Consider the following 26093-nt stretch of genomic DNA (forward strand, 5'->3'; position numbering starts at 1 on the left):
AAGAATATCTTTTTGCAATAAATTAGTCAGAGGCCTAGAGATTTTAAAAAAGTCCTTAATGAACCTCTTATAAAAATAGGCATGACCAAGGAAACTTCTTATACCTTTAATGTCCTTGGGACACGGCATCTTTTCAATAGCATCAACCTTAGCTTTATCAACTTCAATGCCTTTCTCAGAAATTTTATGCCCCAAGATAATGCCTTCATTAACCATAAAGTGGCACTTTTCCCAATTCAAGATGAGACTAGTATCTTCACATCTCTGCAAAACTCGATCAAGGTTACTCAAGAAATCATCAAAAGAGGATCCATAGACGGAGAAATCATCCATGAATACCTCACAAATCTTTTCACAAAAGTCAGAGAATATAGCCATCATGCATCTTTGAAAGGTAGCAGGTGCATTACATAAACCAAAAGGCATACGTCTATAAGCAAAAGTACCGAAAGGGCAAGTAAAAGTGGTCTTTTCTTGATCCTCAACTGACACAGGTATTTGAGAGAAACCAGACTAACCATCTAGGAAGCAAAAATGTGTATGTTTGGATAGTCTTTCTAGCATTTTATCAATAAAAGGTAAAGGGTAATGATCCTTCTTAGTAGCTTTATTTAATTTGCGGAAATCAATTACCACAACCTGTAATAATTCTTTGCGGGATCAATTCATCTTTATCATTAGGAACTACAGTAATACCTCCCTTCTTACGGACACAATGGACAGGACTTACCCACTGACTATCAGCAACGGGATACATTATACCTGCCTCAAGGAGCTTTAGTATTTCCTTTCTTACCACTTCTTTCATCTTAGGATTTAACCGTTGTTGATGATCAATAACTGGTTTGGCGCCTTCTTCCAATTTTATTTTGTGTTGACATAAAGTGGGACTAATGCCCTTAAGATCATCAAGAGTATATCCAATAGCAGCACGGTGCTTCTTTAGAGTTTTCAATAATCTTTCCTCTTCCTATTCTGAAAGGTTAGCACTAATAATAACAAGATATATCTTTCTTTCATCAAGATAAGCATATTTAAGAGTATCAGGTAATGGTTTAAGCTCAAACACGGGATCACCCTTGGGTGGTGGAGGATCCCCTAGGATTTCAACAGGCAAGTTGTGTTTCAAAATAGGACCCTGTTCAAAGAATACTTCATCTATTTCCCTTCTTTCATTCATAAACGTATCATTTTCATGGTCTAGCAAATATTGTTCTAACGGATTAGTAGGAGGTACGGCAATAGAAGCAAGACCAATGATTTCATCCTTACTAGGCAATTCTTTATCATGGGGTTGTCTACGAAATTTAGCAAAATTAAACTCATGATACATATCTCCTAAGCCAACTGTAACAACATCCTTTTTGCAATCAATCTGAGCATTAACGGTATTCAAGAAGGGTCTACCAAATATAATGGGACAAAAGTCATCTTGTGGGGAACCAAGAACAAGAAAATCAGCAGGATATTTAACTGTCCCACACAAGACTTCAACATCTCTAATAATCCCAATTGGTGAAATAGTATCTCTATTGGCTAGCTTAATTGTAACACCAATTTCTTCTACCTCAGCAGGTGCAATATCATGCATAATTTCTTCATATAAGGAAAAAGGTATTGCACTGGCACTAGCACCCATATCACATAAGCCATGATAACAATGATCTCCTATTTTAACAGAAATAACAGGCATGCCTACAACGGGTCTATGTTTCTTAGCATCGGGTCTAGCAATTCTAGCAGCTTGTTCACAGAAATAAATAACATGACCATCAATATTATTAGCCAAGAGATCTTTAACCATAGCAATACTAGGTTCAACTTTAATTTGCTCAGGAGGTGTATATGTTCTAGTATTACTATTATGAACCATAGTTGAAGCTTTAGCATGATCCTTTATCCTAACAGGGAATGGTGGTTTCTCAATATAAGTAGAAGGAACAATACGTTATAAGTGATAGTCTTTTCTTCAACTGCAATAGGTGCAACTACTTTTACTTCAGTGGGAGGATTATATTTAAACCACTTCTCCTTAGGGAGATCAACATGAGTAGCAAATGATTCACAACAAGAAGCTACTATCTCAGAGTCAAGTCCATACTTAGTGCTAAATCCACGAAAAGCATCGGTATCCATAAAAGATTTAACAAAATCAAACTTAGGTGTCATACCTGACTCCTTACCATCGTCGGAATCCCAATCTTCAGAGTTGCGTTTAATTCTTTCAAATAAATCCCATTTGAATTCAATAGTCTACATCATAAAAGACCCAGCCCAAGAAGTATCGAGCATGGAGCGATTGTTGAGAGAAAGTCGAGCATAAAAGTTTTGAATAATTATTTCTCTTGAGAGCTCATGATTGGGGCATGAATATATATTGACTTAAGCCTCCCCCAAGCTTGAGCGATACTTTCTCCCTCGCGAGGCCAAAAATTATATATATAATTACGATCATGATGAACAAGATGCATAGGATAAAACTTCTGGTGAAATTCCAATTTCAATCGTTTATAGTCCCAAGATCCCATGTCATCACATAGCCTATACAATGTCAATGCATCTCCCTTCAAAGATAAAGGGAAGACCTTCTTCTTAATAACATCATCGGGCATACCTGCAAGCTTAAATAATCCACAAACTTCATCCACATAGATAAGGTGTAAATCGGGATGCAATGTTCCATCTCCTGCAAAGGGATTAGCTAGCAATTTCTCTACCATACCCGAAGGAATTTCAAAGTAAACATTTTCAATAGGTTCAGTAGGTTGAGGAGCAACTATTTTCTCTACTGGTCGGGGTGAAGATACCCCGAACAAGCCCCTCAAAGTATTAGTTTCCATAGTAACAAGTGACAATAAATTTCAGCACACTATATATATAAATGTTTCCTTACCAAGTTCCACTTACCAAAGGCGCTTCACTCCCCGGCAATGGCGCCATAAAAGAGTCTTGATGACCCACAAGTGTAGGAGATCTATCATAGCCCTTTCGATAAGTAAGAGTGCCGAACCCAACGAGGAGTAGAAGGAAATGACAAGCGGTTTTCAGTAAGGTATTCTCTGCAAGCACTGAAATTGTAGGTAACAGATAGTTTTGTGATAAGATAATTTGTAACGGATAACAAGCAATGAAAGTAAATAAGGTGCAACAAGGTGGCCCAATCCTTTTTATAGAAAAGGACAAGCCTGGACAAGTTCTTATAATGAGAAAAGCGCTCCCGAGGACACATGGGAATTATCGTCAAGCTAGTTTTCATCACGTTCATATGATTCGTGTTCGTTACTTTGATAATTTGATATGTGGGTGGACCAATGCTTGGGTACTACCCTTTCTTGGACAAGCATCCCACTTATGATTAATCGCTATTGCAAGCATCCGCAACTACAAAAGAAGTATTAAGGTAAACCTAACCACAACATGAAACATATGGATCCAAATCAGCCCCTTACGAAGCAACGCACAAACTAGGGTTTAAGCTTCTATCACTCTAGCAACCCATCATCTACTTATTACTTCCCAATGCCTTCCTTTAGGCCCAAATAATGGTGAAGCGTCATGTAGTCGACGTTCACATAACACCACTAGAGGATAGACAACACACATCTCATCAAAATATCGAACGAATACCAAATTCACATGACTACTAATAGCAAGACTTCACCCATGTCCTCAGGAACAAACATAACTACTCACAAAGCATATTCATGTTCATGATCAGAGGGGTATTAATATGCATTAAGGATCTAAACAAATAATCTTCCACCAGATAAACCAACTAGCATCAACTACAAGGAGTAATCGACACTACTAGCAACCCACAGGTACCAATCTGAGGTTTGGATACAAAGATTGGATACAAGAGATGAACTAGGGTTTGAGAGGAGATGGTGCTGGTGAAGATGTTGATGGAGATTGACCCCCTCCCGATGAGAGGATCGTTGGTGATGACGATGGTGATGATTTCCCCCTCCCGGAGGGAAGTTTCCCCGGCATAACAGCTCCGCCGGAGCCCTAGATTTGTTCCGCCAAGGTTCCGCCTCGTGGTGGCGGAGTTTCGTCCCATAAGCTTGCTTATGATTTTTTTCCAGGGTAAAAGACTTCATATAGCAGAAGATGGGCACTGGAGGGCTACCAGGTGGCCCATGAGGCAGGGGGCGCGCCCCCCACCCTTGTGGGTTGTGGGTGGCCCCCTCAGGTATTTCTTCTGCTGAATATTTATCATTAATTCCAAAAATGACTTTCGTGGAGTTTCAGGCTTTGGGAGCTGTGCAGAATAGGTCTTCAATATTTGCTCCTTTTCCAGCCCAGAATCCCAGCTGCCGACATTCTCCCTCTTTATGTAAACCTTGTAAAATATGAGAGAATAGCCATAAGTATTGTGACATAATGTGTAATAATAGCCCATAATGCAATAAATATCGATATAAAAGCATGATGCAAGATGGGCGTATCACTTGCCGATCATCGGGCAAATCCACCAAAGTCCACACTTTGTTCTCATACATGGATCCCATCTCATATTTCATGGCCTCAAGCCATTTCACGGAATCTGGGCCTATCATTGCTTCCTCATAGTTCGTAGGTTCATCATGGTCTAGTAACATGACTGCTAGAATAGGATTACCATACCACTCTGGTGCGGACCGTACCTTGGAAGACCTACGAGGTTCCGTAGTAACTTGATCTGAAGTTTCATGATATCATCATTAGCTTCCTCACTAATTGTTGTAGGAATCACTGCAACTGATTTCTGTGATGACCTACTTTCCAATTCGGGAGAAGGTACAATTACCTTATCAAGTTCTACTTTCCTCCCACTCACTTCTTTTGAGAGAAACTCCTTCTCTAGAAAGGATCCATTCTTAGCAACGAATATCTTGCCTTCGGATCTGTGATAGAAGGTGTACCCAACAGTTTCATTTGGGTATCCTATGAAGACGCACTTCTCCTATTTGGGGTCGAGCTTATCAGGTTGAAGCTTTTTCACATAAGCATCGCAACCCCAAACTTTAAGAAATGACAACTTTGGTTTCTTTCCAAACCATAGTTCAAAAGGCTCGTCTCAACGGATTTTGGTGGTGCCCTATTTAAAGTGAATGCAGCCGTCTCCAAAGCATAACCCCAAAACGATAGTGGTAAATCAGTAAGAGACATCATAGATCGCACCATATCCAATAAAGTACGGTTACGACGTTCGGACACACCATTACGCTGTGGTGTTCCAGGTGGCGTAAGTTGTGAAACTATTCCATATTGTTTCAAATGAAGACCAAACTCGTAACTCAAATATTCTCCTCCACGATCAGATCGTAGAAACTTTATTTTCTTGTTACGATGATTTTCCACTTCACTCTGAAATTCTTTGAACTTTTCAAATGTTTCAGACTTATGCTTCATTAAGTAGATATACCCATATCTGCTCAAATCATCAGTGAAGGTAAGAAAATAACGATACCCGCCACGAGCCTCAACACTCATTGGACCACGTACATTGGTATGTATTATTTCCAATAAGTCAGTAGCTCGTTCCATCGTTCCGGAGAACGGAGTTTTAGTCATCTTGCCCATGAGGCATGGTTCACAAGCACCAAGTGATTCATAATCAAGTGATTCCAAAAGCCCATCGGTATGGAGTTTCTTCATGCGCTTTACACCAATATGACCTAAACGGTAGTGCCACAAATAAGTTGCACTATCATTATCAACTTTGCATCTTTTGGCTTCAATATTATGACATGTGTATCACCACGATCGAGATTTAACAAAAATAGACCACTCAACAAGGTTGCATGAATATAAAAGATATTACTCATATAAATAGAACAACCATTATTCTCTTATTTAAATGAATAACTGTCTCGCATCAAACAAGATCTAGATATAATGTACATGCTCAACACTGGCACCAAATAACAATTATTCAGGTCTAAAACTAATCCCGAAGGTAGATGTAGAGGTAGTGTGTCGACGGTGATCACATCGACCTTGGAACCATTTCCTACGCGCATCGTCACCTCGTCCTTAGCCAATCTTCGTTTAGTCCATAGCCCCTGTTTCGAGTTGCAAATATGAGCAACAGAACCAGTATCAAATACACAGACGCTACTACGAGCATTAGTAAGGTACATATCAATAACATGTATATCAAACATACCTTTCACTTTGCCATCCTTCTTATCCGCCAAATACTTGGGGCAGTTCCATGATACGTCTCCAACGTATCTATAATCTTTGATTGTTCCATGCTATTATATTGTCTGTTTTGGATGTTTATGAGCTTTATTATACACTTTTATATTATTTTTGGGACTAACCTATTAACTGGAGGCCCAGCCCAAATTGTTGTTTTTTTGCCTATTTCAGTGTTTGGAAGAAAAGGAATATCAAATGGAGTCCAAACGGAATGAAACCTTCGGGAGAGTTATTTTTGGAACAAATGCAATCCAAGAGACTTGGAGTAGACGTCGAGGAAGCTTCAAGGAAGTCATGAGGGTCCAGGGCGCGCCCTACCCCCCTGGGCGCGCCCCCACCCTCGTGGGCCCCTCGTGGCTCCCCTGACCAACTTCTTTCACCTATATATATCCATATACCCCGAAAACATCCAAGAGCACCATAGATCGGGAGTTCCGCCGCCGCAAGCCTCTGTAGCCACCAAAAACCAATCGGGACCCTATTCCGGCACCCTGCCGGAGGGGGGATCCCTCACCGGTGGACATCTTCATCATCCCGGCGCTCTCCATGACGATGAGGGAGTAGTTCACCCTCGGGGCTGAGGGTATACACGTGCATACGTTTTCTTGCTGGGGCGGACATAGATTTCTCTCTAAAGGCGAAGAAAAAGAAGTGGGCGAACACTCGGCCCAGCGGGCGAACATGCCGGCTCCGGCTCCGCGCACCTGCTGACACCTTTCGAAGCACTTTCACGTGTGAACCGAAGTCGTCTTGCCGAACTCCTTCCTTTCTCATTTCAGTCCTCGCCTTTTTCATCTTCCGTAGGGGCCTTTAGTCTTTTGAATAGAGTGGAGGTCGCGAGAGATCAGAGCGTACCGCCCTGACCAGTAGCTATGTGTTTGATCTCTCTCTCTCTCTCGTGTTCTTGATATGGCACGATCTTGATGTATCACGAGCTTTGCTATTATAGTTGGATCTTATGATGTTTCTCCCCCTCTACTCTCTTGTAATGGATTGAGTTTTCCATTTGAAGTAATCTTATCGGATTGAGTCTTTAAGGATTTGAGAACACTTGTTGTATGTCTTGCATGTGCTTATCTGTGGTGACAATGGGATATTCACATGATCTACTTGACGTACGTTTTGGTGATCAACTTGCGGGTTCAGTGACCTTGTGAACTTATGCATAGGGGTTGGCACACGTTTTCGTCTTGACTCTTCGGTAGAAACTTTGGGGCACTCTTTGAAGTACTTTGTGTGGGTTGAATAGATGAATCTGAGATTGTGTGATGCATGTCGTATAATCATGACCACGGATACTTGAGGTGACACTGGAGTATCTAGGTGACATTAGGGTTTTGGTTGATTTTTGTCTTAAGGTGTTATTCTAGTACGAACTCTATGATAGATCAAACGGAAAGAATAGCTTCGTGTTATTTTACTACGGACTCTTGAATAGATTGATCAGAAAGGATAACTTTGAGGTGGTTTCGTACCCTACAGTAATCTCTTTGTTTGTTCTCCGCTATTGGTGACTTTGGAGTGACTCTTTGTTGCATGTTGAGGGATAGTTATATGATCCAATTATGTTATTATTGTTGAGAGAACTTGCACTAGTGAAAGTATGAACTCTAGGCCTTGTTTCGAAGCATTGCAATACCGTTTTCGCTCACTTTTATCATTGGTTATCTTGCTATTTTTATATTTTCATATTACAAAAACCTATATCTACCATCCATATTGCACTTGTATCGCCATCTCTTCGCTGAACTAGTGCACATATACAACTCACCATTGTATTTGATGTGTTGGGGACACAAGAGACTCTTTGTTATTTGGTTGCAGGGTTGCTTGAGAGAGACCATCTTCATCCTACGCCTCCCACGGATTGATAAACCTTAGGTCATCCACTTGAGGGAAATTTGCTACTGTCCTACAAACCTCTGCACTTGGAGGCCCAACAACGTCTACAAGGAGAATGTTGCATAGTAGACATCATTCCGCTTCCAGTGACCAGTCCCTTTGCAGTAGAAGCACTCAGTTTCATGCTTAGGTCCAGACTTGGGTTTCTTCTCCTGAGCAGCAACTTTCTTGCCGTTCTTCTTGAAGTTCCCCTTCTTTCCTTTGCCATTTTTCTTGAAACTAGTGGTCTTGTTGACCATCAACACTTGATGCTCCTTTTTTATTTCTACCTCCGCAGCTTTTAGCATCGCGAAGAGCTCGGAAATTGTATTGTTCATCCTTGCATATTATAGTTCATCACGAAGCCTTTATAGCTTGGTGGCAGTGATTGAAGAACTCTGTCAATGACACTATCATCAGGAAGATTAACTCCCAGCAGAGTCAAGTGGTTATGGTACCCAGACATTCTGAGTATGTGTTCACTGACAGAACTATTCTCCTCCATTTTACAGCTATAGAACTTGTTGGAGACTTCATATCTCTCAACTCGGGCATTTGCTTGAAATATTAACTTCAACTCTTGGAACATCTCATATGCTCCATGACGTTTAAAACATCTTTGAAGTCCCGATTCTAAGCCGTAAAGCATGGCACACTGAACTATCGAGTAGTCATCAGCTTTGCTCTGCCAGGCATTCCTAACGTCCGTAGTTGCGTCTGCAGCAGGCCTTGCACCTAGCGGTGCTTCTAGGAAGTAATTCTTCTGTGCAGCAATGGGGATAATCCTCAAGTTACGAACCCAGTCTATGTAATTGCTACCATCATCTTTCAACTTATCTTTCTCTATGAACGCATTAAAATTCAAAGGAACGGTAGCACGGGCCATTGATCTACAATAACATAGACATGCAAAATAACTATCAGGACTAAGTTCATGATAAATTAAAGTTCAATTAATCATATTGCTTAAGAACTTCCACTTAGATAGACATCACTCTAGTCATCTAAATGATCACATGATCTAAATCAGCTAAACCATGTCCGATCATCACTTGAGATGGAGTAGTTTTCAATGGTGAACATCACTATGTTGATCATATCTACTATATGATTCACGTTCGACCTTTCGGTCTCAGTGTTCCGAGGCCATACCTGCATATGCTAGGCTCGTCAAGTTTAACCCGAGTATTCTACGTGTGCACAATTGGCTTGCACCAGTTGTATGTGAACGTAGAGCTTATCACACCCGATCATCACGTGGTGTCTCGGCACGACGAACAACTGTAGCAACAGTGCATACTCAGGGAGAACACTTTACCTTGCAATTAGTAAGGGATCATCTTATAATGCTACTGTCGTACTAAGCAAAATAAGATGCATAAAAGATGAACATCACATGCAATCAAAATATGTGACATGATATGGCCATCATCACCTTGTGCTTATGATCTCCATCATCGAAGCATCGTCATGATCTCCACCTTCACCGGCGCGACACCTTGATCTCCATCGTAGCATCATTGTCGTCTCGCCAACTATTGCTTCTACGACTATCGCTACCGCTTAGTGATAAAGTAAAGCAATTACATGGCGATTGCATTGCATACAATAAAGCGACAACCATATGGCTCCTGCCAGTTGCCGATAACTCTGTTACAAAACATGATCATCTCATACAACAATTTATATCACACCATGTCTTGACCATATCACATCACATCAAGCCCTGCAAAAACAAGTTAGACGTCCTCTACTTTGTTGTTGCAAATTTTACGTGGCTGCTACGGGCTTCTAGCAAGAAACGTTCTTACCTACGCATCAAAAACCACAACGATTTTTCATCAATTGTGTTGTTTTAACCTTCAACAAGGACCGGACGTAGTCAAACTCGATTCAACTACAGTTGGAGAAACAGACACCCGCCAGCCACCTATGTGCAAAAGCACGTCGTTAGAACTAGTCTCATGAACGCAGTCATGTAATGTCGGTCCGGGCCACTTCATCCAACAATATCGCCGAATCAAAGTAAGACATCGGTGGTAAGCAGTATGACTATTATCGCCCACAACTCTTTGTGTTCTACTCGTGCATAAAACATCTACGCATAGACATGGCTCGGATGCCACTGTTGGGGAACGTAGTATTTCAAAAAAATCCTACGATCACGCAAGATCTATCTAGGAGATGCATAGCAACGAGACAGGAGAGTGTGTCCATGTACCCTCATAGACCGAAAGCGAAAGCGTTTAGTAACGCGGTTGATGCAGTCGAACCTCTTCGCAATCCAACCGATCCAAGTACCGAACGTATGGCACCTCCGCGTTCAGCACACGTTTAGCTCGATGACGCCCCTCGTGCTCTTGATCCAATTGAGGACGAGGGTGAGTTCCGTTAGCACGACGGAGTGGTGACGGTGATGATGATGTTACCGGCGCAGGGCTTCGCCTAAGCACTATGACGATATGATCGAGGTGCGTAACTGTGGAGGGGGCACCGCACACGACTAAGGCAAAACTTGGTGTGTTCTAGGGTGCCCCCTACCCCTGTATATAAAGGAGGGAGGGAGAGGCCGGCCGGCCAAGCTAGGTGCGCCGAGAGAAGGGGAATCCTACTAGGACTCCAAGTCCTAGTAGGTTTCCACCTAAAGGAGAGGGGGAAAGGAAGGGAGAGGGGGCCGCGCCCCCAACCCCTTGTCAAATTCGGATTCGGCTTGGAGGGGCGCGCGCCACCTCCTGCCCGCTGCCTCCTCTTCCCACTAAGGCCCAACAACTCCCCGCGGGGTTCCGGTAACCTCCCGGTACTCCGGAAAATACCCGAACTTCTCCGGAACCATTCCGATGTCCGAATATAGCCTTACAATATATCAATCTTTATGTCTCAACCATTTTGGGACTCCTCGTCATGTTCGTGATCTCATCCGGGACTCCGAACAAACTACGGTCATCAAAACACATAACTCATAATACAAATCATCATCGAACGTTAAGCGTGCGGACCCTACGGGTTCGAGAACTATGTAGACATGATCGAGACACGTTTCCGATCAATAACCAATAGCGGAACCCGGATGCTCATATTGACTCCTACATATTCTACGAAGATCTTTATCGGTCAAACCGCATAACAACATACGTTGTTCCCTTTGTCATTGATATGTAACTTGCCCGAGATTCGATCGTCGGTATCATCATACCTAGTTCAATCTCATTACCGGGAAGTCTCTTTACTCGTTCCATAATGCTTCATCCCGCAACTAACTCATTAGTTACATTGCTTGCAAGGCTTATAGTGATGAGCATTGCCGAGAGGGCCCAGAGATACCTCTCTGATACACGGAGTGACAAATCCTAATCTTGATCTATGCCAACCCAACAAACACCTTCGGAGACACCTGTAGAGCATCTTTATAATCACCCAGTTACGTTGTGATGTTTGATAGCACACAAGGTGTTCCTCCGGTATTCGGGAGTTGCATAATCTCATAGTCTGAGGAACATGTATAAGTCATGAAGAAAGCAGTAGCAATGAAACTGTAACGATCATAATGCTAAGCTAACGGATGGGTCTTGTCCATCACATCATTCTCTTAATGATGTGATCCCGTTTATCAAATGACAACACATGTCTATGGTTAGGAAACATAACCATCTTTGATTAACGAGCCAGTCAAGTAGAGGCATACTAGGGACACTATGTTTTGTCTATGTATTCACACATGTACTAAGTTTCCGGTTAATACAATTCTAGCATGAATAATAAACATTTATCATGATATAAGGAAATAAATAATAACTTTATTATTGCCTCTAGGGCATATTTCCTTCAACAACCGCCCCCCTACCAGCCTTCCCCCAAACCACCATGTTTCGCACTTGAAGCCGAAGGTCCGGACCAGTCGAAGCGCACCAACCGCCGCCCGATGCCGAAGGGGAGGGATGGCAGATCCGCCGCCGCCGAAGCCATAGGAGGACATCAGGGAGGTCTTCCTGCGCCGAGCGCCGCCGTCTAGCCGCAAAGGTCTGACTTGGAGGGGACACTCACCTCCACCAGTGTCGCGCCCCCATCAGAGAGGCACTACAAGAGGGGTCGTTCGCGACCCGCAATGCCAAATGCGGCTCAGTGGTGCTGCCGGGAAGCTCCCGCCGCCATCACCACCCTCCGGCATGCACCACCGCCCGTCACACTGAGCCACGCCACCGTCGCCGACCCACACAGGAGCACCGCCGCGCCGCCACGCCCGGTATCGAGTGTCGTGTCGTGACACGTGAGATCCGGCCCACACCGTACCCCGCGCGAGGAGACGAAGGGGCCCCGCCGCCGCCGGCGATGACCGGGCTTTGCCCGCTCGCACCTCCTGGCGGCGGTGAGGGAGGGCGAAGAGGAGGAGGGGAGCCAGTGGCGCTAGGGTTAGCCTCCCGACCCTCATGGGGGCGTTACGGGAGGAGGGGTGATTGGACTCTCCCAATCAAAACTATTCACCCAATTGTCCTGCTCTCTTTTCGTCATATGTGTGATTGTTGTGCAAAGAACATTTGTTACATTTTTCAGCCTAGTCAACCTTCCAACCTTGACTCAAAAACTAGAAGAGAATAAACAGAACTACAAAAGCAAGAACTGGGGCTTAAAGACCTAAGTGCAAAGAGGATTCATTCTATTCAACTCGCTAATCTGACACGTACGACAAAGAATCATCTTGCAAGAACCAGAGATAAAAAAGCATACGATCTTGATGAAATTAGCAAAATTCAGAAGGATCGAACATAACTGTAATGCTATGAAAAATTGCACCCCATACAAAGTAGGGAAAAATGTCTTAATATGTAAAATTCTCCAAGATAACACGTGAGCCTTACCAGAACAAATCTTATAGAATGAATATCACATCTTTGTAGTGAACCGATATAACAGTTACATCCAGATTCATAACTTAGAAATAAAATGTACAATAGAATATATGAATGGCACATGAACTCCATATGTATTTCTCTTTAATTTAGAATTAGGATACTATGCAACAGATGTGTGGAAACTTCAATGGAAGTAGACATACTTAACTGATGGATCGTAAATCAAATAAGGATATCTATTGGAATTAAAGAGAAACTATAGAATAAATTAGTTACGACATTGGTACTGTTCATTGCCAATAATTTAAAAAAACATTGTCACCTGATCGTCTTCAGTCACAGGCTTGCCGCCCCACTGCCATGCTAGAGAAGTGGTATGTAACAGAGCAGGGGTGTTGGCAAGGTGCAATGCCGGATCATTTACGACGGCGGGAGGGTGATGTTGGAACGGCTGCAGGCCTGGGCAATAGAGTGGCGTGGGATGGAAGCCCCGACTAACATCCGTGTGTGAGGCTCTGCGCTACCAAGAGTTCTGGGGCAAGTGTAGGTGTTCCCTTAATTTAGAGTCTCCATAGCAAACTCTACTAAGAAATATGAGAAAGCATTGAAATGAAAATATGCTAAGGTAATTATGTAGAGAGAAAGGGAAACGATTGATTGGTTGCTTCCCAATCTTCCGTAAAAACACCAAATCGACACAAAAAAGTACTACTATATTAAGGAAAAATTTATACCTGCGTTATCCACACTGCATCCTTTTACCTCTTGACCTTGCTTCATTGATAGAAGGACCAAGTGATAAAATATATGCCGTTTTCATTGTTACTGCTTTCTTTAGGGCTGAATTCCTCTCTCCTTTTGTCGGTGCAGAATTCTCATTGGACATGTGAACTGAAAGAAGTAACCAAGTGTCCATATATTGTTTCCAATACCATCAACTGCAGTGAATGAAGACATCAAGTGAGCAACCACATAATCCAGACATCTAGTCTAAATGCCTTAGCCTCATGAGGTCCCATGGGTGGGACTTACTCAACATTCAGTCACACCATCATACACGCTTGGAGATCAATTCTGAAAACTGAATAACATGCCAAAGATGAAACATAATACTTTCAAACTACGAGTATCACAATTATGAAGTCAATCACGAAGCAAGCTATACCAAAGAAATCCAATTAATCGTCCAATGTAGGTGCTTCCAATCTAATATTCCTAGTAGGAGCAAGCCATGTTGTGAGTAGGGAATCTTGATACAAGTATGTATATCCTAGTGTTACAAACAGGAGTTTACATGTCAGGAGCAGGAAAGTTTGTAGCAAGAAAAATCACATCAGATAGAATAGATGAACAAAACACAGATTTTGCCACATTATTACATAGACCTTCATTCTCCTTTTGATGGTTCTTAACCTAGTGTCATCACGGCTCTGGAATCAAGACTATCAACTATATATATATATGAAGGAGGGCATTTCTTTCGTGAGACATATTTGTACATAAGAGTTACTACAAATACATCCGACAGATTGATGTGAAATATGTCAACATAAGGAGTTCAAAGTAAGCTTTGTATTGTAAGATGTAAGATTAATATCTTCGAGATGAGTGAATGCCATGGAGAATTTGCAGAGAAGCGAACCTTCCTTCGATCTAGAATGTAAATGTCGAGAAAATAAGATCTGGAGAAAAACAGAGGACAAAGTGTGGGATGCTGAGGGCGACGCGTGTGTCATGGAGGTGGCCCTCTTCCTAGCCGCCTCTCCAAACCTCATAGCTTGCTGCACCCCCGCGACACTCCATAGGCTGTCCTCCGCCTCGCACTCCAAGCCTTCAATGGCGTGGCACGCCGGAAGCGGGACGAACGTGCCCTTCATGCACATGCCCTCCGCCGCGCCGCCGCCACGACACCGTCGCGTCCGCACCAGAAGGGCCGCCACACATTGCTTCGCCACCGTGCCCTGCACCCAGCGCCGCGTCCGTGGCCGCCCGCTGCGTCCCAGTCCGCCGTCGCTAGTCGAGGGAGGAGAGGGACCTGGCCGCCGCTAACGCAGGTCGAGCACGCTGGTTCCGCGTCGCCGCTGCTCAAGAGAGGAGATGCAGGCCGAGTGGCGCGCGTCATGCTGCGTGCTCCCTTGGTGGCGACGGGGAGGGCGCGCTGGGATCGTGCGTTAGTTTCAAGCAAGTGCGTGATTACATGAGATGATTTAAATGATTATTTGACGTGAGTAATTTTCATCATTTTTTTCGTGCCTTGCGTGATTTAGGGGGATGCGTTTTGTGGGGGTGAAGTTCCCTCCGCCATGGAATTTTTTCAGTCAATCTAAATTACTAAGTACACACAAAAAAGAAATTAGATTAAGGCAAACCGTTAGATTAGGTTTAGTGGGTCTAATCTTACAGTGATAATAGTCCGTGTATATTTTGTGGGGTGTGTTTAGGCTAGCCATAGTGGGGGTAACTTATATAGTAACTTAACACATCCCAAGACAATTCTGCTTATATGGCAAGTATTTAATGAGGAAAGAGATGCTTGTGGTAACATAATATGTTACTGTAACATAGCGCTTCCCGAGGCAAAATGAGTCTATGAGGCCCTTCCCAGTGCTCCACCGTGGACATGTGCTAAGCATGCCACATAAGCAAAAAAAGTGACATGGCACAACATTTAAAGAGGGGAGAGAGTACTTTGGTGACCCCAGGGAGAACCAAGCCAAGCGCGAGAACCTAGGCAAACTACTTAAATGAAACAATTTGGCCAATGCATGAAAGACTTTAGATACTAACTCATTAAATAAAGTGTGCTTAGCAACAACAAGTTAAGCACCTATGCAATGGAGACTTGAGTTGCTAAGGTATTTAATGCACTTAGCACCTCATCTAAGCACCTTTGCATTGAAAAAGGTCTGAGCTAATAAATGAAGCAACCTATGATACTACTATTATGTTACTTTGCATTATGAAGATAGTAACTTAGACTAGTGTCATATGCATGATACTAGTATAAGTTACTCCCCACTATGACTAGCGGTAGAGAAATTCTTGTTGATCTTTATTAGTACTCCCTCCTTCCATCAGCCGCAGGATCAGATCTGAACGGCTCTACCACCCTGACCCGCAGCCCAGGAACCTTCTAGAGCTCCACCAGCCCTCTTCCGCCACACAATAAAAATCCCCGGTTCCGCCTCCAATAATCTTCCTCTTCAAACCCCAGTCCTCCGCTCCCCTCCTCCTCCTTGACCCGCCGCCACCTCTCCTCACCGGGAAGAAAACCCTAGCTAGAGAGCTTCAAAGTTTCCCGCAGCACGAGAGATGGCGGCGAAGGGCGATGGGCCGGCCATCGGCATCGACCTCGGCACGACCTACTCGTGCGTCGGCGTGTGGCAGCACGACAGGGTCGAGATCATCGCCAATGACCAGGGCAACCGCACCACGCCGTCGTACGTGGCCTTCACCGACTCCGAGCGCCTCATCGGCGACGCCGCCAAGAACCAGGTGGCCATGAACCCCATCAACACCGTCTTCGGTGAGCGCCTCTCTGCCTTTGCATTCATCACAAGCTCAGATCTGTCTACTGTTTTCATAAATCGATTAGTGGGCGACCTCGATTACTCCGTGTAGTGTGTTTTCGTATTATTTGCATGGGTTTTAGTGTGTTTGACATATTATTGGTCCTGGTCGCTTAGATCCGCGGTCGTAGCTATAGAGTTTTTTGTGCTGGCAACGTTTAGTTCCTGCTAGAGGTAGCTGTCGTTAGCTGGTTGCTATTGAGGTGTCAGATCTGTTAGTATTACTAGTATATATGACTTGCGCAGTTGGATCTTGTTAATTGTTTGGTCACACGTAGATCTATTTGTTTATAGTTGATCTGGACAGTGAGTTGTTTAACGCTTCATTGACATGTGTCTCGGTTGGTACATATTAGATCTATATTATTAATGTCATTATATAGAGCTTGATTGCTTTGTCTTGCCAGGTGTGATCTGTTTAACATGTTTTATAAATCTACATTGCCCGCCTTGTGTCCTCTTGTTCATGTCAGTTAAATTATGCTTTTAACACAATGTAGTATTGAATTAACTATTACTCCCTCCGTCCCACAATGTAAGAGCTACTGTCAAAAACGCTCTTATATTATGGGACATAGGGAGTATGTTGGAGAGTAGATTAGAACTGTTCTTTGTGAAATTACGTCTTAGTTATATGATAGGCTTGCTCTTCACTGCACACTTCGTTGATTCTCATTCTTCTGAACTACATGTTCTGGGCCAATTTGTGTTGCTTTATCTTTTGAATTAGTCACTGTTGGTGTTTCTCTTTTATTTTTCGGTCTAGCAGATTGATGATGGAAAGAAGTCCAAGTGCTTTTCTGCTGAATTTTATGATGGATGGCTTTGGGCCATTAAGTTTGCTACCCTGTTTTGTGAAGTGGAATTGGGGCGAATCCCTCTGATTTGCTCCTTTTTTGCCTGTTTAATTTTAGATGTGGCAAAATTGGGCAGCAAGCTAAATGTGCCCGTTGCTTTCATGGTTTTCAATCTGAACAATCTGCGGCTCAATCTCCCATTGTTTTTTTTACTTATGGAATTTTGATGTGCTTGTTCATGGCAAATTATCCTTTTGTCTGGTGTTTGTTTCATTGTTTGTCACATATATGACTTGATGGGAGAAATGATGATATCCTAACCATACCACATTTCTGCATTCACTGTGATGATCAATTTACATCATGCACTACCATCTGATCTCCTATTGTTTGTATAGTTATAAGATATTTTCATGTGAGTAAAACCTTTTGGATTCAATGCTGTGCAATCTGTGATACCCATTTGCTGAATCATTGTGATTATTGTAAACGAGATCACATTTTTTGCTTTGTTTAATGCTATGTTCACCACCAAATGCCATCTGGTATCTGACACTTAGTCATTTTTTGTGATTCTGTGTCTTGAAACATGGCTGAAAATGAGGGGGAATGGAATTTTGCGACACTTGCTGCTCCTAATGACCCTCCTAGTTACTATATACCCATTTACATTACATTGCTTATGAGGGTTTATTATTGGATAGGGTCCTCTCGATGCATCCCTTTTTATTAGCCTGCCCAGTCCATTTATATATGCAAACCCTGTTTTCTGCTGTAGTGTTGTCTGCTTTGCCTCAGTTTATATTAAGCAAGTAGCATGAGATTTAACTTTTTGACATGAACTGTTTTGTGCAGATGCCAAGCGTCTCATTGGCCGTAGATTCACTGATTCTACTGTCCAGAGTGATATTAAGCTGTGGCCCTTCAAGGTTGTTGCTGGACCTGGTGACAAGCCCATGATCAATGTCCAGTACAAGGGTGAGGAGAAGCAGTTTGCAGCTGAGGAGATATCTTCTATGGTCCTCATCAAGATGCGTGAGATTGCGGAAGCTTTCCTTGGCACCACTGTGAAGAATGCTGTTGTCACTGTACCTGCATACTTCAATGACTCGCAGAGGCAGGCTACCAAGGATGCTGGTGTCATTGCTGGCATCAATGTCCTCCGTATCATCAATGAGCCAACAGCCGCTGCCATTGCTTATGGTCTTGACAAGAAGGCTTCCAGTGTTGGTGAGAAGAACGTCCTCATCTTTGACCTTGGAGGTGGTACCTTTGATGTCTCTCTTCTCACCATTGAGGAGGGTATCTTTGAGGTCAAAGCCACAGCTGGTGACACTCATCTTGGTGGTGAGGACTTCGACAACAGGATGGTCAACCACTTTGTCCAGGAGTTTAAGAGGAAGAACAAGAAGGACATCAGTGGCAACCCAAGAGCTCTTCGGAGGCTGAGGACATCCTGTGAGAGGGCAAAGAGAACCCTCTCCTCCACTGCCCAGACCACCATTGAGATTGACTCGCTGTTTGAGGGCATTGACTTCTACTCCACCATCACCCGTGCCAGGTTTGAGGAGATGAACATGGATCTGTTCAGGAAGTGCATGGAGCCTGTGGAGAAGTGTTTGAGGGACGCAAAGATGGACAAGAGCACTGTGCACGATGTTGTCCTTGTTGGTGGTTCCACTAGGATTCCCAGAGTGCAGCAGCTTCTCCAGGACTTCTTCAATGGCAAGGAGCTTTGCAAGAGCATCAACCCTGATGAGGCTGTTGCCTATGGAGCAGCTGTCCAGGCTGCCATCTTGAGCGGAGAGGGCAACGAGAAGGTCCAGGACCTGCTGCTGTTGGATGTCACTCCTCTTTCCCTTGGTCTGGAGACAGCCGGGGGTGTGATGACAGTCTTGATCCCAAGGAACACAACCATCCCCACCAAGAAGGAGCAGGTCTTCTCCACCTACTCGGACAACCAGCCTGGTGTGCTCATCCAGGTGTACGAGGGTGAGAGGACCAGGACCCGCGACAACAACCTCCTCGGCAAGTTTGAGCTGTCGGGCATCCCTCCTGCACCCAGGGGAGTTCCCCAGATCACGGTCTGCTTTGACATCGACGCCAATGGTATCCTGAACGTGTCTGCTGAGGACAAGACGACCGGGCAGAAGAACAAGATCACCATCACCAACGACAAGGGCAGGCTGAGCAAGGAGGAGATTGAGAAGATGGTCCAGGAGGCTGAGAAGTACAAGTCAGAGGATGAGGAGCACAAGAAGAAGGTGGAGTCCAAGAACGCCCTGGAGAACTACTCGTACAACATGCGCAACACCATCAAGGACGAGAAGATAGCCTCCAAGCTGCCGGCGGATGACAAGAAGAAGATCGAGGAGGCCATCGACGCTGCCATCCAGTGGCTGGACACGAACCAGCTCGCTGAGGCCGATGAGTTCGAGGACAAGATGAAGGAGCTGGAGGCCCTGTGCAACCCCATCATCGCCAAGATGTACCAGGGTGCTGGCGCCGACATGGAGGGCGGAATGGATGACGACACCCCAGCTGCATCTGGCGGTGCTGGACCCAAGATCGAGGAGGTCGACTAAACGGGTCGATGTTCTCTGGCAGAGGCGGAGAAGCCTGCTGCTTGGTTATTATGGTGTCCTATTGTTATCTGAGACTAGTTGTGGTGGTTATTGTTTTGGTCCGAGTGGTCGGGGGTTATGCTGTGCGAGTTAAACATTCGGTGGAACATCAGGATTATGGGTCACGTCACGTCGAAGTAATATAGTATTATTCTAAATCATCCGGTGCTTTTGGGCAGTTCACTATCCTTTTCTTTTCATGGGAGTGTGTTAATCATTCCATTTTTTCTATGCGCCTAATAAGCTGGTCAAAAATGGAAACTGGCTTGTTATTTCCATATGCCCTGCTTGTGGCAATCTACTTGGTATTTTCGAGGATGAACCATAAAGTGGGACTTCATTCCTGTTGTTAATTCAGTGGGTGGTAATGCATGCCCGGTGATCACTAATTTATGCTTGTGATTTTCAGTGGCCTGCTATTTATCAGCAACATCCATCGAGTTTAGGCGCAAAATTGTTTCATCTACTGTATAGTGGGAGGAGTTCTGCAACACGGGTACAGGAAGGTCAAAAACTCCAATTACTAAAAATTGGAAGCTTGTGTGTAGTTGTACTACATACAAAGAAAACCGGTTTCAGAAGCCCCTAAATCTTCTCTTCTAATTTGTTCAGTATAACGGTCAAAGCTTTCTTCATGGAACAAAAAGTCGACGAGTTCCACCTACAATCTTCACAATGAAGTGGAGGTTAGATCCAGGTCGCCGCCGCTTGAATGCTCTTCAAGCGACGGCGGCGGCGGCAGGAGATGCTTGCGGTTGCAGATCAATGACGCCGTGGCACCGCGAGCATAGCGTAGGATGGTCAAGGAACGACCCAACGTCCTTGGTGTAACTGTAAACCCAGCAGCGCTTGCATTTCACGCCATCCGCACGAGTCACACCGATCCAGATCTCTCCCGTGCGTGGGTCGCTGAACTTCCCCGCATAGGACACACCCAATTTGGTTTCTTCGCTCAGGGACGGGAGAACCTCCACCTGCAGAAAGACAGAGAAGAGGAGACGTCAAAACAAAATTGAATGCGGAAAGAGGGCCTCTGATTTTGAGAAAAAGACAAATGCTCTACCTGAGACGTGATAAATAGGCGATGAAGAGCATCTGCATCATTGGTTGCAGAAGCCAGCTCCTTCAGTTTGGATACCGTATCAGGGTTTTCAGCATGGAGATAAACCTTTGCATCCAAACTAGCGCCTATCAGCTTCCCTGTTCTAGCGCTCTCCAAAATCTTGTTCACCTCTGATCTCAACTGGTTAACAGGCAAATGCAAAATATCTGTAAGAAATCTGTGCTGAAGATATGAACTCATGTGTGGCAACAAAGTATATTAAAATAATGATCATAAAATAATAATGATAATAAAAGAGCTGCAAATGTTCTACTCCCTCCGTCCTAAAATAAGTGTCAACTTAGTACTAGCTCTAGTACAAATTTGTACTAAGCTCAAGACACTTATTTTGGGACGGAGGGAGTAGTATCTTACACCCTCTGTTCACTAACGATTGAACTTTGAACTGCGAAAACGTCTTGCATTAGTTACACCCTCTGTTAACTAATGTGAAGGCGTTTTGGCAGTTCAAGAGGTAGTAGCAATTAATTAACCAATTTAACAGAAATGTGTGTATTACACATTAGAAGTGGTTTCATCTGTTTCTGATCAATATGATGGAACTTGGATGTGTTGAACTGGAATAGTCCAAGTTGGAGGCACGGGTTTCATAAAACATTTATTGAAGAAAAAGATGGCGGCCTCTAGGAATATATCGGTCAAGTTGTAACCTACAACTAGGGATGTAAGCAGCGCGCCACATATCACACACCCCAGTACACGTTAGTGTTAATTTTGTGGCCATAGTATGCTAATTGCATAGTGTTTTGCAGGACAAGGAGGGCGCCACTTGCATCCCTACCTACAACCCATATACCATGGCAAAGAAACACAACTACCAGTATATGAATGGATGCCTCTAAAGTGATACAGAAGTGTTGTGTACCTCCAGGATAACACTCAGAAAATCAACATCATCCTTTTGAACTGAGCACCATTCTTCATTCTTATCTGGCCATTTTAGATCAAAAGCAAACTTGGCAACAGATCCATCTTCCAAGGTGTGTTGAAAGGGCAAGTTCTGCCAGATATCCTCTGCTAAGTGTGGCATAATCGGAGCAATGGCCCTGACAAGGTAGAGTAGATGTGCAGCAAGTACTGTCTGGCAGCTTTTCCTCGTGTAGCTAACTCGGCCACTGATAAGATAAGATGACATAAGTTGCATTAACAAACACTAGCTAGATCAATTCTAAGAACTAGGTGCAGATGGAAATGAACATTGGATGAATGTCATACCCAACATAAAGTCGGTCTTTTGCAACATCAAAATAGAAATTGGACAAACCAACGATGGCGAATCTCTGAAGGGTCTGAAATAGAGAAACATATGTCAATGTATATCTGAAGTAGACCTAAGCATATGGCATCACATAATATAACAATTGTGCAACGCATGTGATCTGAAATTTTGAAAAAGAAAATTAAACAACTTCCAGAATGCAGAACGAGAACAAAGGAGTAACTAAACAAGATCATTCCACTTCCAGAAACTTTGATCATCCAAATCTAGTGAACTGCTAATCGGCAAACCATATATTCATAGTTCCAATCATAGTTAAAGCATGCACGTGCATAGAAACACGTGAACACACACGCACAGTGTAAAAAAGGAGGAACTGGAAAAGAGAGCAAAGAAAAGTAAGTCTGAATTAGTGTGACTATGCAAAAATGTTACACACCTGATATGTTTTATAGAACTGGTAATTATCATAACCATCCTTCATGGAGGCCACGACATTTTCCAGTTGGAAAAGTGCATACTGGTCAATTTTTGGCAGATCACTGTAGGGCACAGAATTCTCCGGCTATAGACAGGAACATAAAAAAGATAGGATTAGAAAAGAAGCATGCACTGAAAGGAAAGTTGTAAATAAATAAGAAAAAGAAACTAGAGAAACAATTAAAAATATTAACAGTGTGTAGTATTTAGCTAGGAAAGTATCATGCCATCCTTCCTATTATCTACATCTAATGAAACAATTCTCAGCTCCAAGAATTATATTCACTTAATCAAAATTAGTTCAAAGCTTTGCACCGAGGAAAGAAGGAAAAAGTATATACTCAGGAGAAGTTCAGTAAAATGAGTATGGGTTCAAATTATCAGAAGGTACATTAAAATGCGTAAGAACATCTGTTGTTAGCTGGGGCATTCCAATTATCAGAAAATGAAATGAAATATATACTTGGCCACCTGAACTTAGTTTCCAATCATGGAGATTTGCTAACAGAAAATGCATTGTGCCTCGTAGTTTCCTATACATGTCAGACATCTGGCGTAAGATTTGTGAACCAATCAACACATCTCCAGTGCAATCTACACTAGAAACCCATAGACGGAGAACATCTGCTCCATAATGAGGCTCTTCCTGCACAAGGTTGAGACATATTTCATTCCTCAAAACTAGAAAGTAACATAAGTTTCTGTAGCAACAGACCTTAGGATTTTTCCCACCAACAATCACTTTCTCAGGATCCACCACATTACCAACAGATTTGCTCATTTTGAAACCGTCTTCGTCCAATACGAAACCGTGGGTAATAACACTGGAATATGGAGCCTTTCCTGTTTGTTTAATGGGAAAAATGGAGAATGAAGAACCAATTATGTCAGTCCCCAGATTTCAGATGCCAAAAGTACCAAGATAAAAGACCGATGAGTGTTCAGATTTCTGAGTTCTCGTGAAAAATAAACAAAAAAAACATAATTGATCATTGCATATGGATAATTTTCCATTTTTTAACATAAATATGAGTTTACAGAAAATATAGTGAAAATGCCTTTAAAGATATCTTGTGGAATGAATAACTGTTGATGAATCACGGTGTAGACTCTTAGTGAGACGCGGTAACTTTATATCTTATATAAGAAATATCTCTGTTCCTAAGAATGTAAGGTAGCAACAAGAAGTACTTCTGGTGATATTAAACCCGAACGAACTGCAACAAATAGTACCCATAATTACCTGTAGCAGCGATGCTGGTTAACAACGAACTCTGAAACCATCCACGATGTTGGTCTGAACCTTCAATGTATACATCTGCAGGGAAATTAAGGCCATCTCGTTTTGCTGAAACAGCAGCCCATGAGGAGCCTGAATGAAGAGAAGATGTGGAATCAATAAATAGAAAGTGTTCTTAACAATGCTCAATCTCAAGATATTATTGAAATATGAGTGCTTTGAGAGGTAAGGACTAATGTGACGTCAGGAGAAAAGGTGGCATGGAAAACAAAATAAGTCTGGAGGACTGGATACACAATAACAAGCCCAATAATGACATCAATGCAAGATTATAATGCATGACTTGGCTGGCTTGGCGATTAAAATGATGGCAGCTGTCAAGATTCACAGTGTGCGGCCACATGCGCGGGCACAGAGATCTATGGTGAACGTTTGATTTATGCATTGTCACAACTGATAATCATCACCAACGGAACTTTCTAAAATATACTACTCCCTCCGTCCCAAAATAAGTGACTCAAGTTTATACTAACTTTAGTACAAAGTTAGTAAGAAGTTGAGTCACTAATTTTGGGATGAAGGGAGTATGGATGAAGGGAGTATATTCTTAGCAGAACAATGAAGACAGGAACCTACCAGAGTCGAACCAAACATCCATTGTATCAGTGCCCTTGCGATACTCAGATGCTTTGTCACGATATTTCTCTGGAAGAAGTTCCTCAGTTGTCATATACCACCAGGCATCACTGCCTTTTTCTGACACTATACCTGCATAAAAACACAAAAATATTGGCGGGCTTTCATGTGATTCAAAATCCAATCAGAAGTAAAGCCAGTTTTCCTGTAAGAAGGAAAGAAGTCGAAATGGAATTAAATGCCTGAGAAAGCATGGCAAGCATAAGGTCGTTTTATAATGATTCAGAAAGTACAAGTACAAACGGATAAAAGCTGTCATAAAGGATCACATAATGGATCTTAGAGATGTCTTTGAAAATTTCTAAACTGGACTTGGTACAGATACAGCAGCCGAATTTAGGCTCAGTTTGGGGTAGCTGAATGTGCTGCGTGCTTATTTATTATATTGACAATGCGATGTGCTTATTTTATAATCGGCTGTGGGAAAATAGTCACGGAACTAGAGATAAGTTGGTTAAACAAGCATCAAAATAGGCAAAAGCTGGTTGGATAAGCTAGATTGTCATAATCCACCCACCGCAATGTCAAACACAGTCTTAGATGAAAATACTGTAAGATATGGCACATAATTCAGTTCATATGTTGCACCAGAAAGTTAACATATAGGAGCATTATCTAAAAAATTTGAGGGACAACTTGAAACAAGACATTTAGGTTAGCAATTGCTTGAGAATGATGGTGTTGCAAATGCAAAGGGAGCCTAAGAAAGAAGTGCAAGAAATCATAAACACCGGCATACCCTTGATATGTTCAATCGTTTTTTCGGTTATAAGAGGTTCTTGTGTGTCTACATGATAAAAAACAGGAATGGGAACTCCCCATGTTCGGTGCCGGAACAGGGCCCCGATTGGTTTTTGGTGGCTACAGAGGCTTGTGGCGGCGGAACTCCTGATCTATTGTGCCCCCGATGTTTTTAGGGTATATGGACATATATAGGCGAAATAAGTCGGTCAGGGGAGCCACGAGGGGCCCATGAGGGTGGGGGTGTGTGCCCAGGGGGTAGGGCGTGCCTCCCTGCCTCGTGGCTTCCTTGTTGCTTCCCTTAAGTACACTCCAAGTCTTCTGGATTGCTTCCGTTCCAAAAATAACTCTCTTGAAGGTTTCATTCCGTTTGGACTCCATTATATTCCTTTTCTTCAAAACACTGAAACAAGGGAAAAAACAGAAACTGGCACTGGGCTCTGGGTTAATAGGTTAGTCCCAAAAATAATATAAAAGTGTTTAGTAAAGCCCATAATCATCCAAAACAGATAATATAATAGTATGAATACTTCATAAATTATAGATACGTTGGAGACGTATCAGCATCCCCAAGCTTAATTCCTGCCCGTCCTCGAGTAGGTAAATGATAAAAGAAAGAATTTATGAAGTGTGAATGCTAGCAGGTGCACAAGTTTGATCAATGATAATTTCAATCACCTTTTC

The 26093-nt window shown here is 43.0% G+C and overlaps 2 protein-coding genes and 2 non-coding genes across 4 annotated transcripts; 3 read left to right on the forward strand and 1 right to left on the reverse strand.

The window, feature by feature from the left end:
- Window positions 1-16101: 16101 nt before the first annotated feature.
- LOC123045928 (heat shock cognate 70 kDa protein 2) lies at window positions 16102-20071 on the forward strand. Its single transcript, XM_044469175.1, has 2 exons — window positions 16102-16446; window positions 18142-20071. Exons 1-2 carry the CDS (start codon window positions 16233-16235, stop codon window positions 19869-19871), a joined length of 1944 nt encoding a protein of 647 aa, XP_044325110.1. The 5' UTR covers window positions 16102-16232; the 3' UTR covers window positions 19872-20071.
- Window positions 17585-17671, forward strand: LOC123047782 (small nucleolar RNA Z195/SNORD33/SNORD32 family). Its single transcript, XR_006423146.1, has one exon. It is a non-coding gene; the product is annotated as a small nucleolar RNA Z195/SNORD33/SNORD32 family (small nucleolar RNA).
- On the forward strand, window positions 17820-17960 carry LOC123047876 (small nucleolar RNA F1/F2/snoR5a). The gene has a single exon (XR_006423187.1). It is a non-coding gene; the product is annotated as a small nucleolar RNA F1/F2/snoR5a (small nucleolar RNA).
- A 558-nt stretch (window positions 20072-20629) lies between the features above and the next one.
- On the reverse strand, window positions 20630-25489 carry LOC123045929 (isoleucine--tRNA ligase, chloroplastic/mitochondrial-like; the record flags this gene model as incomplete). Its single annotated transcript, XM_044469176.1, has 10 exons — window positions 20630-20884; window positions 20974-21153; window positions 21899-22148; window positions 22249-22322; window positions 22692-22817; window positions 23196-23378; window positions 23448-23575; window positions 23976-24104; window positions 24609-24740; window positions 25408-25489. Coding segments are annotated over 10 exons (1539 nt in total), but the record flags the coding sequence as incomplete, so codon positions are not given.
- Window positions 25490-26093: the final 604 nt, after the last annotated feature.

The sequence above is a fragment of the Triticum aestivum genome, chromosome 2B (assembly GCF_018294505.1).
Source record: "Triticum aestivum cultivar Chinese Spring chromosome 2B, IWGSC CS RefSeq v2.1, whole genome shotgun sequence".
NCBI lineage: Eukaryota > Viridiplantae > Streptophyta > Magnoliopsida > Poales > Poaceae > Triticum > Triticum aestivum.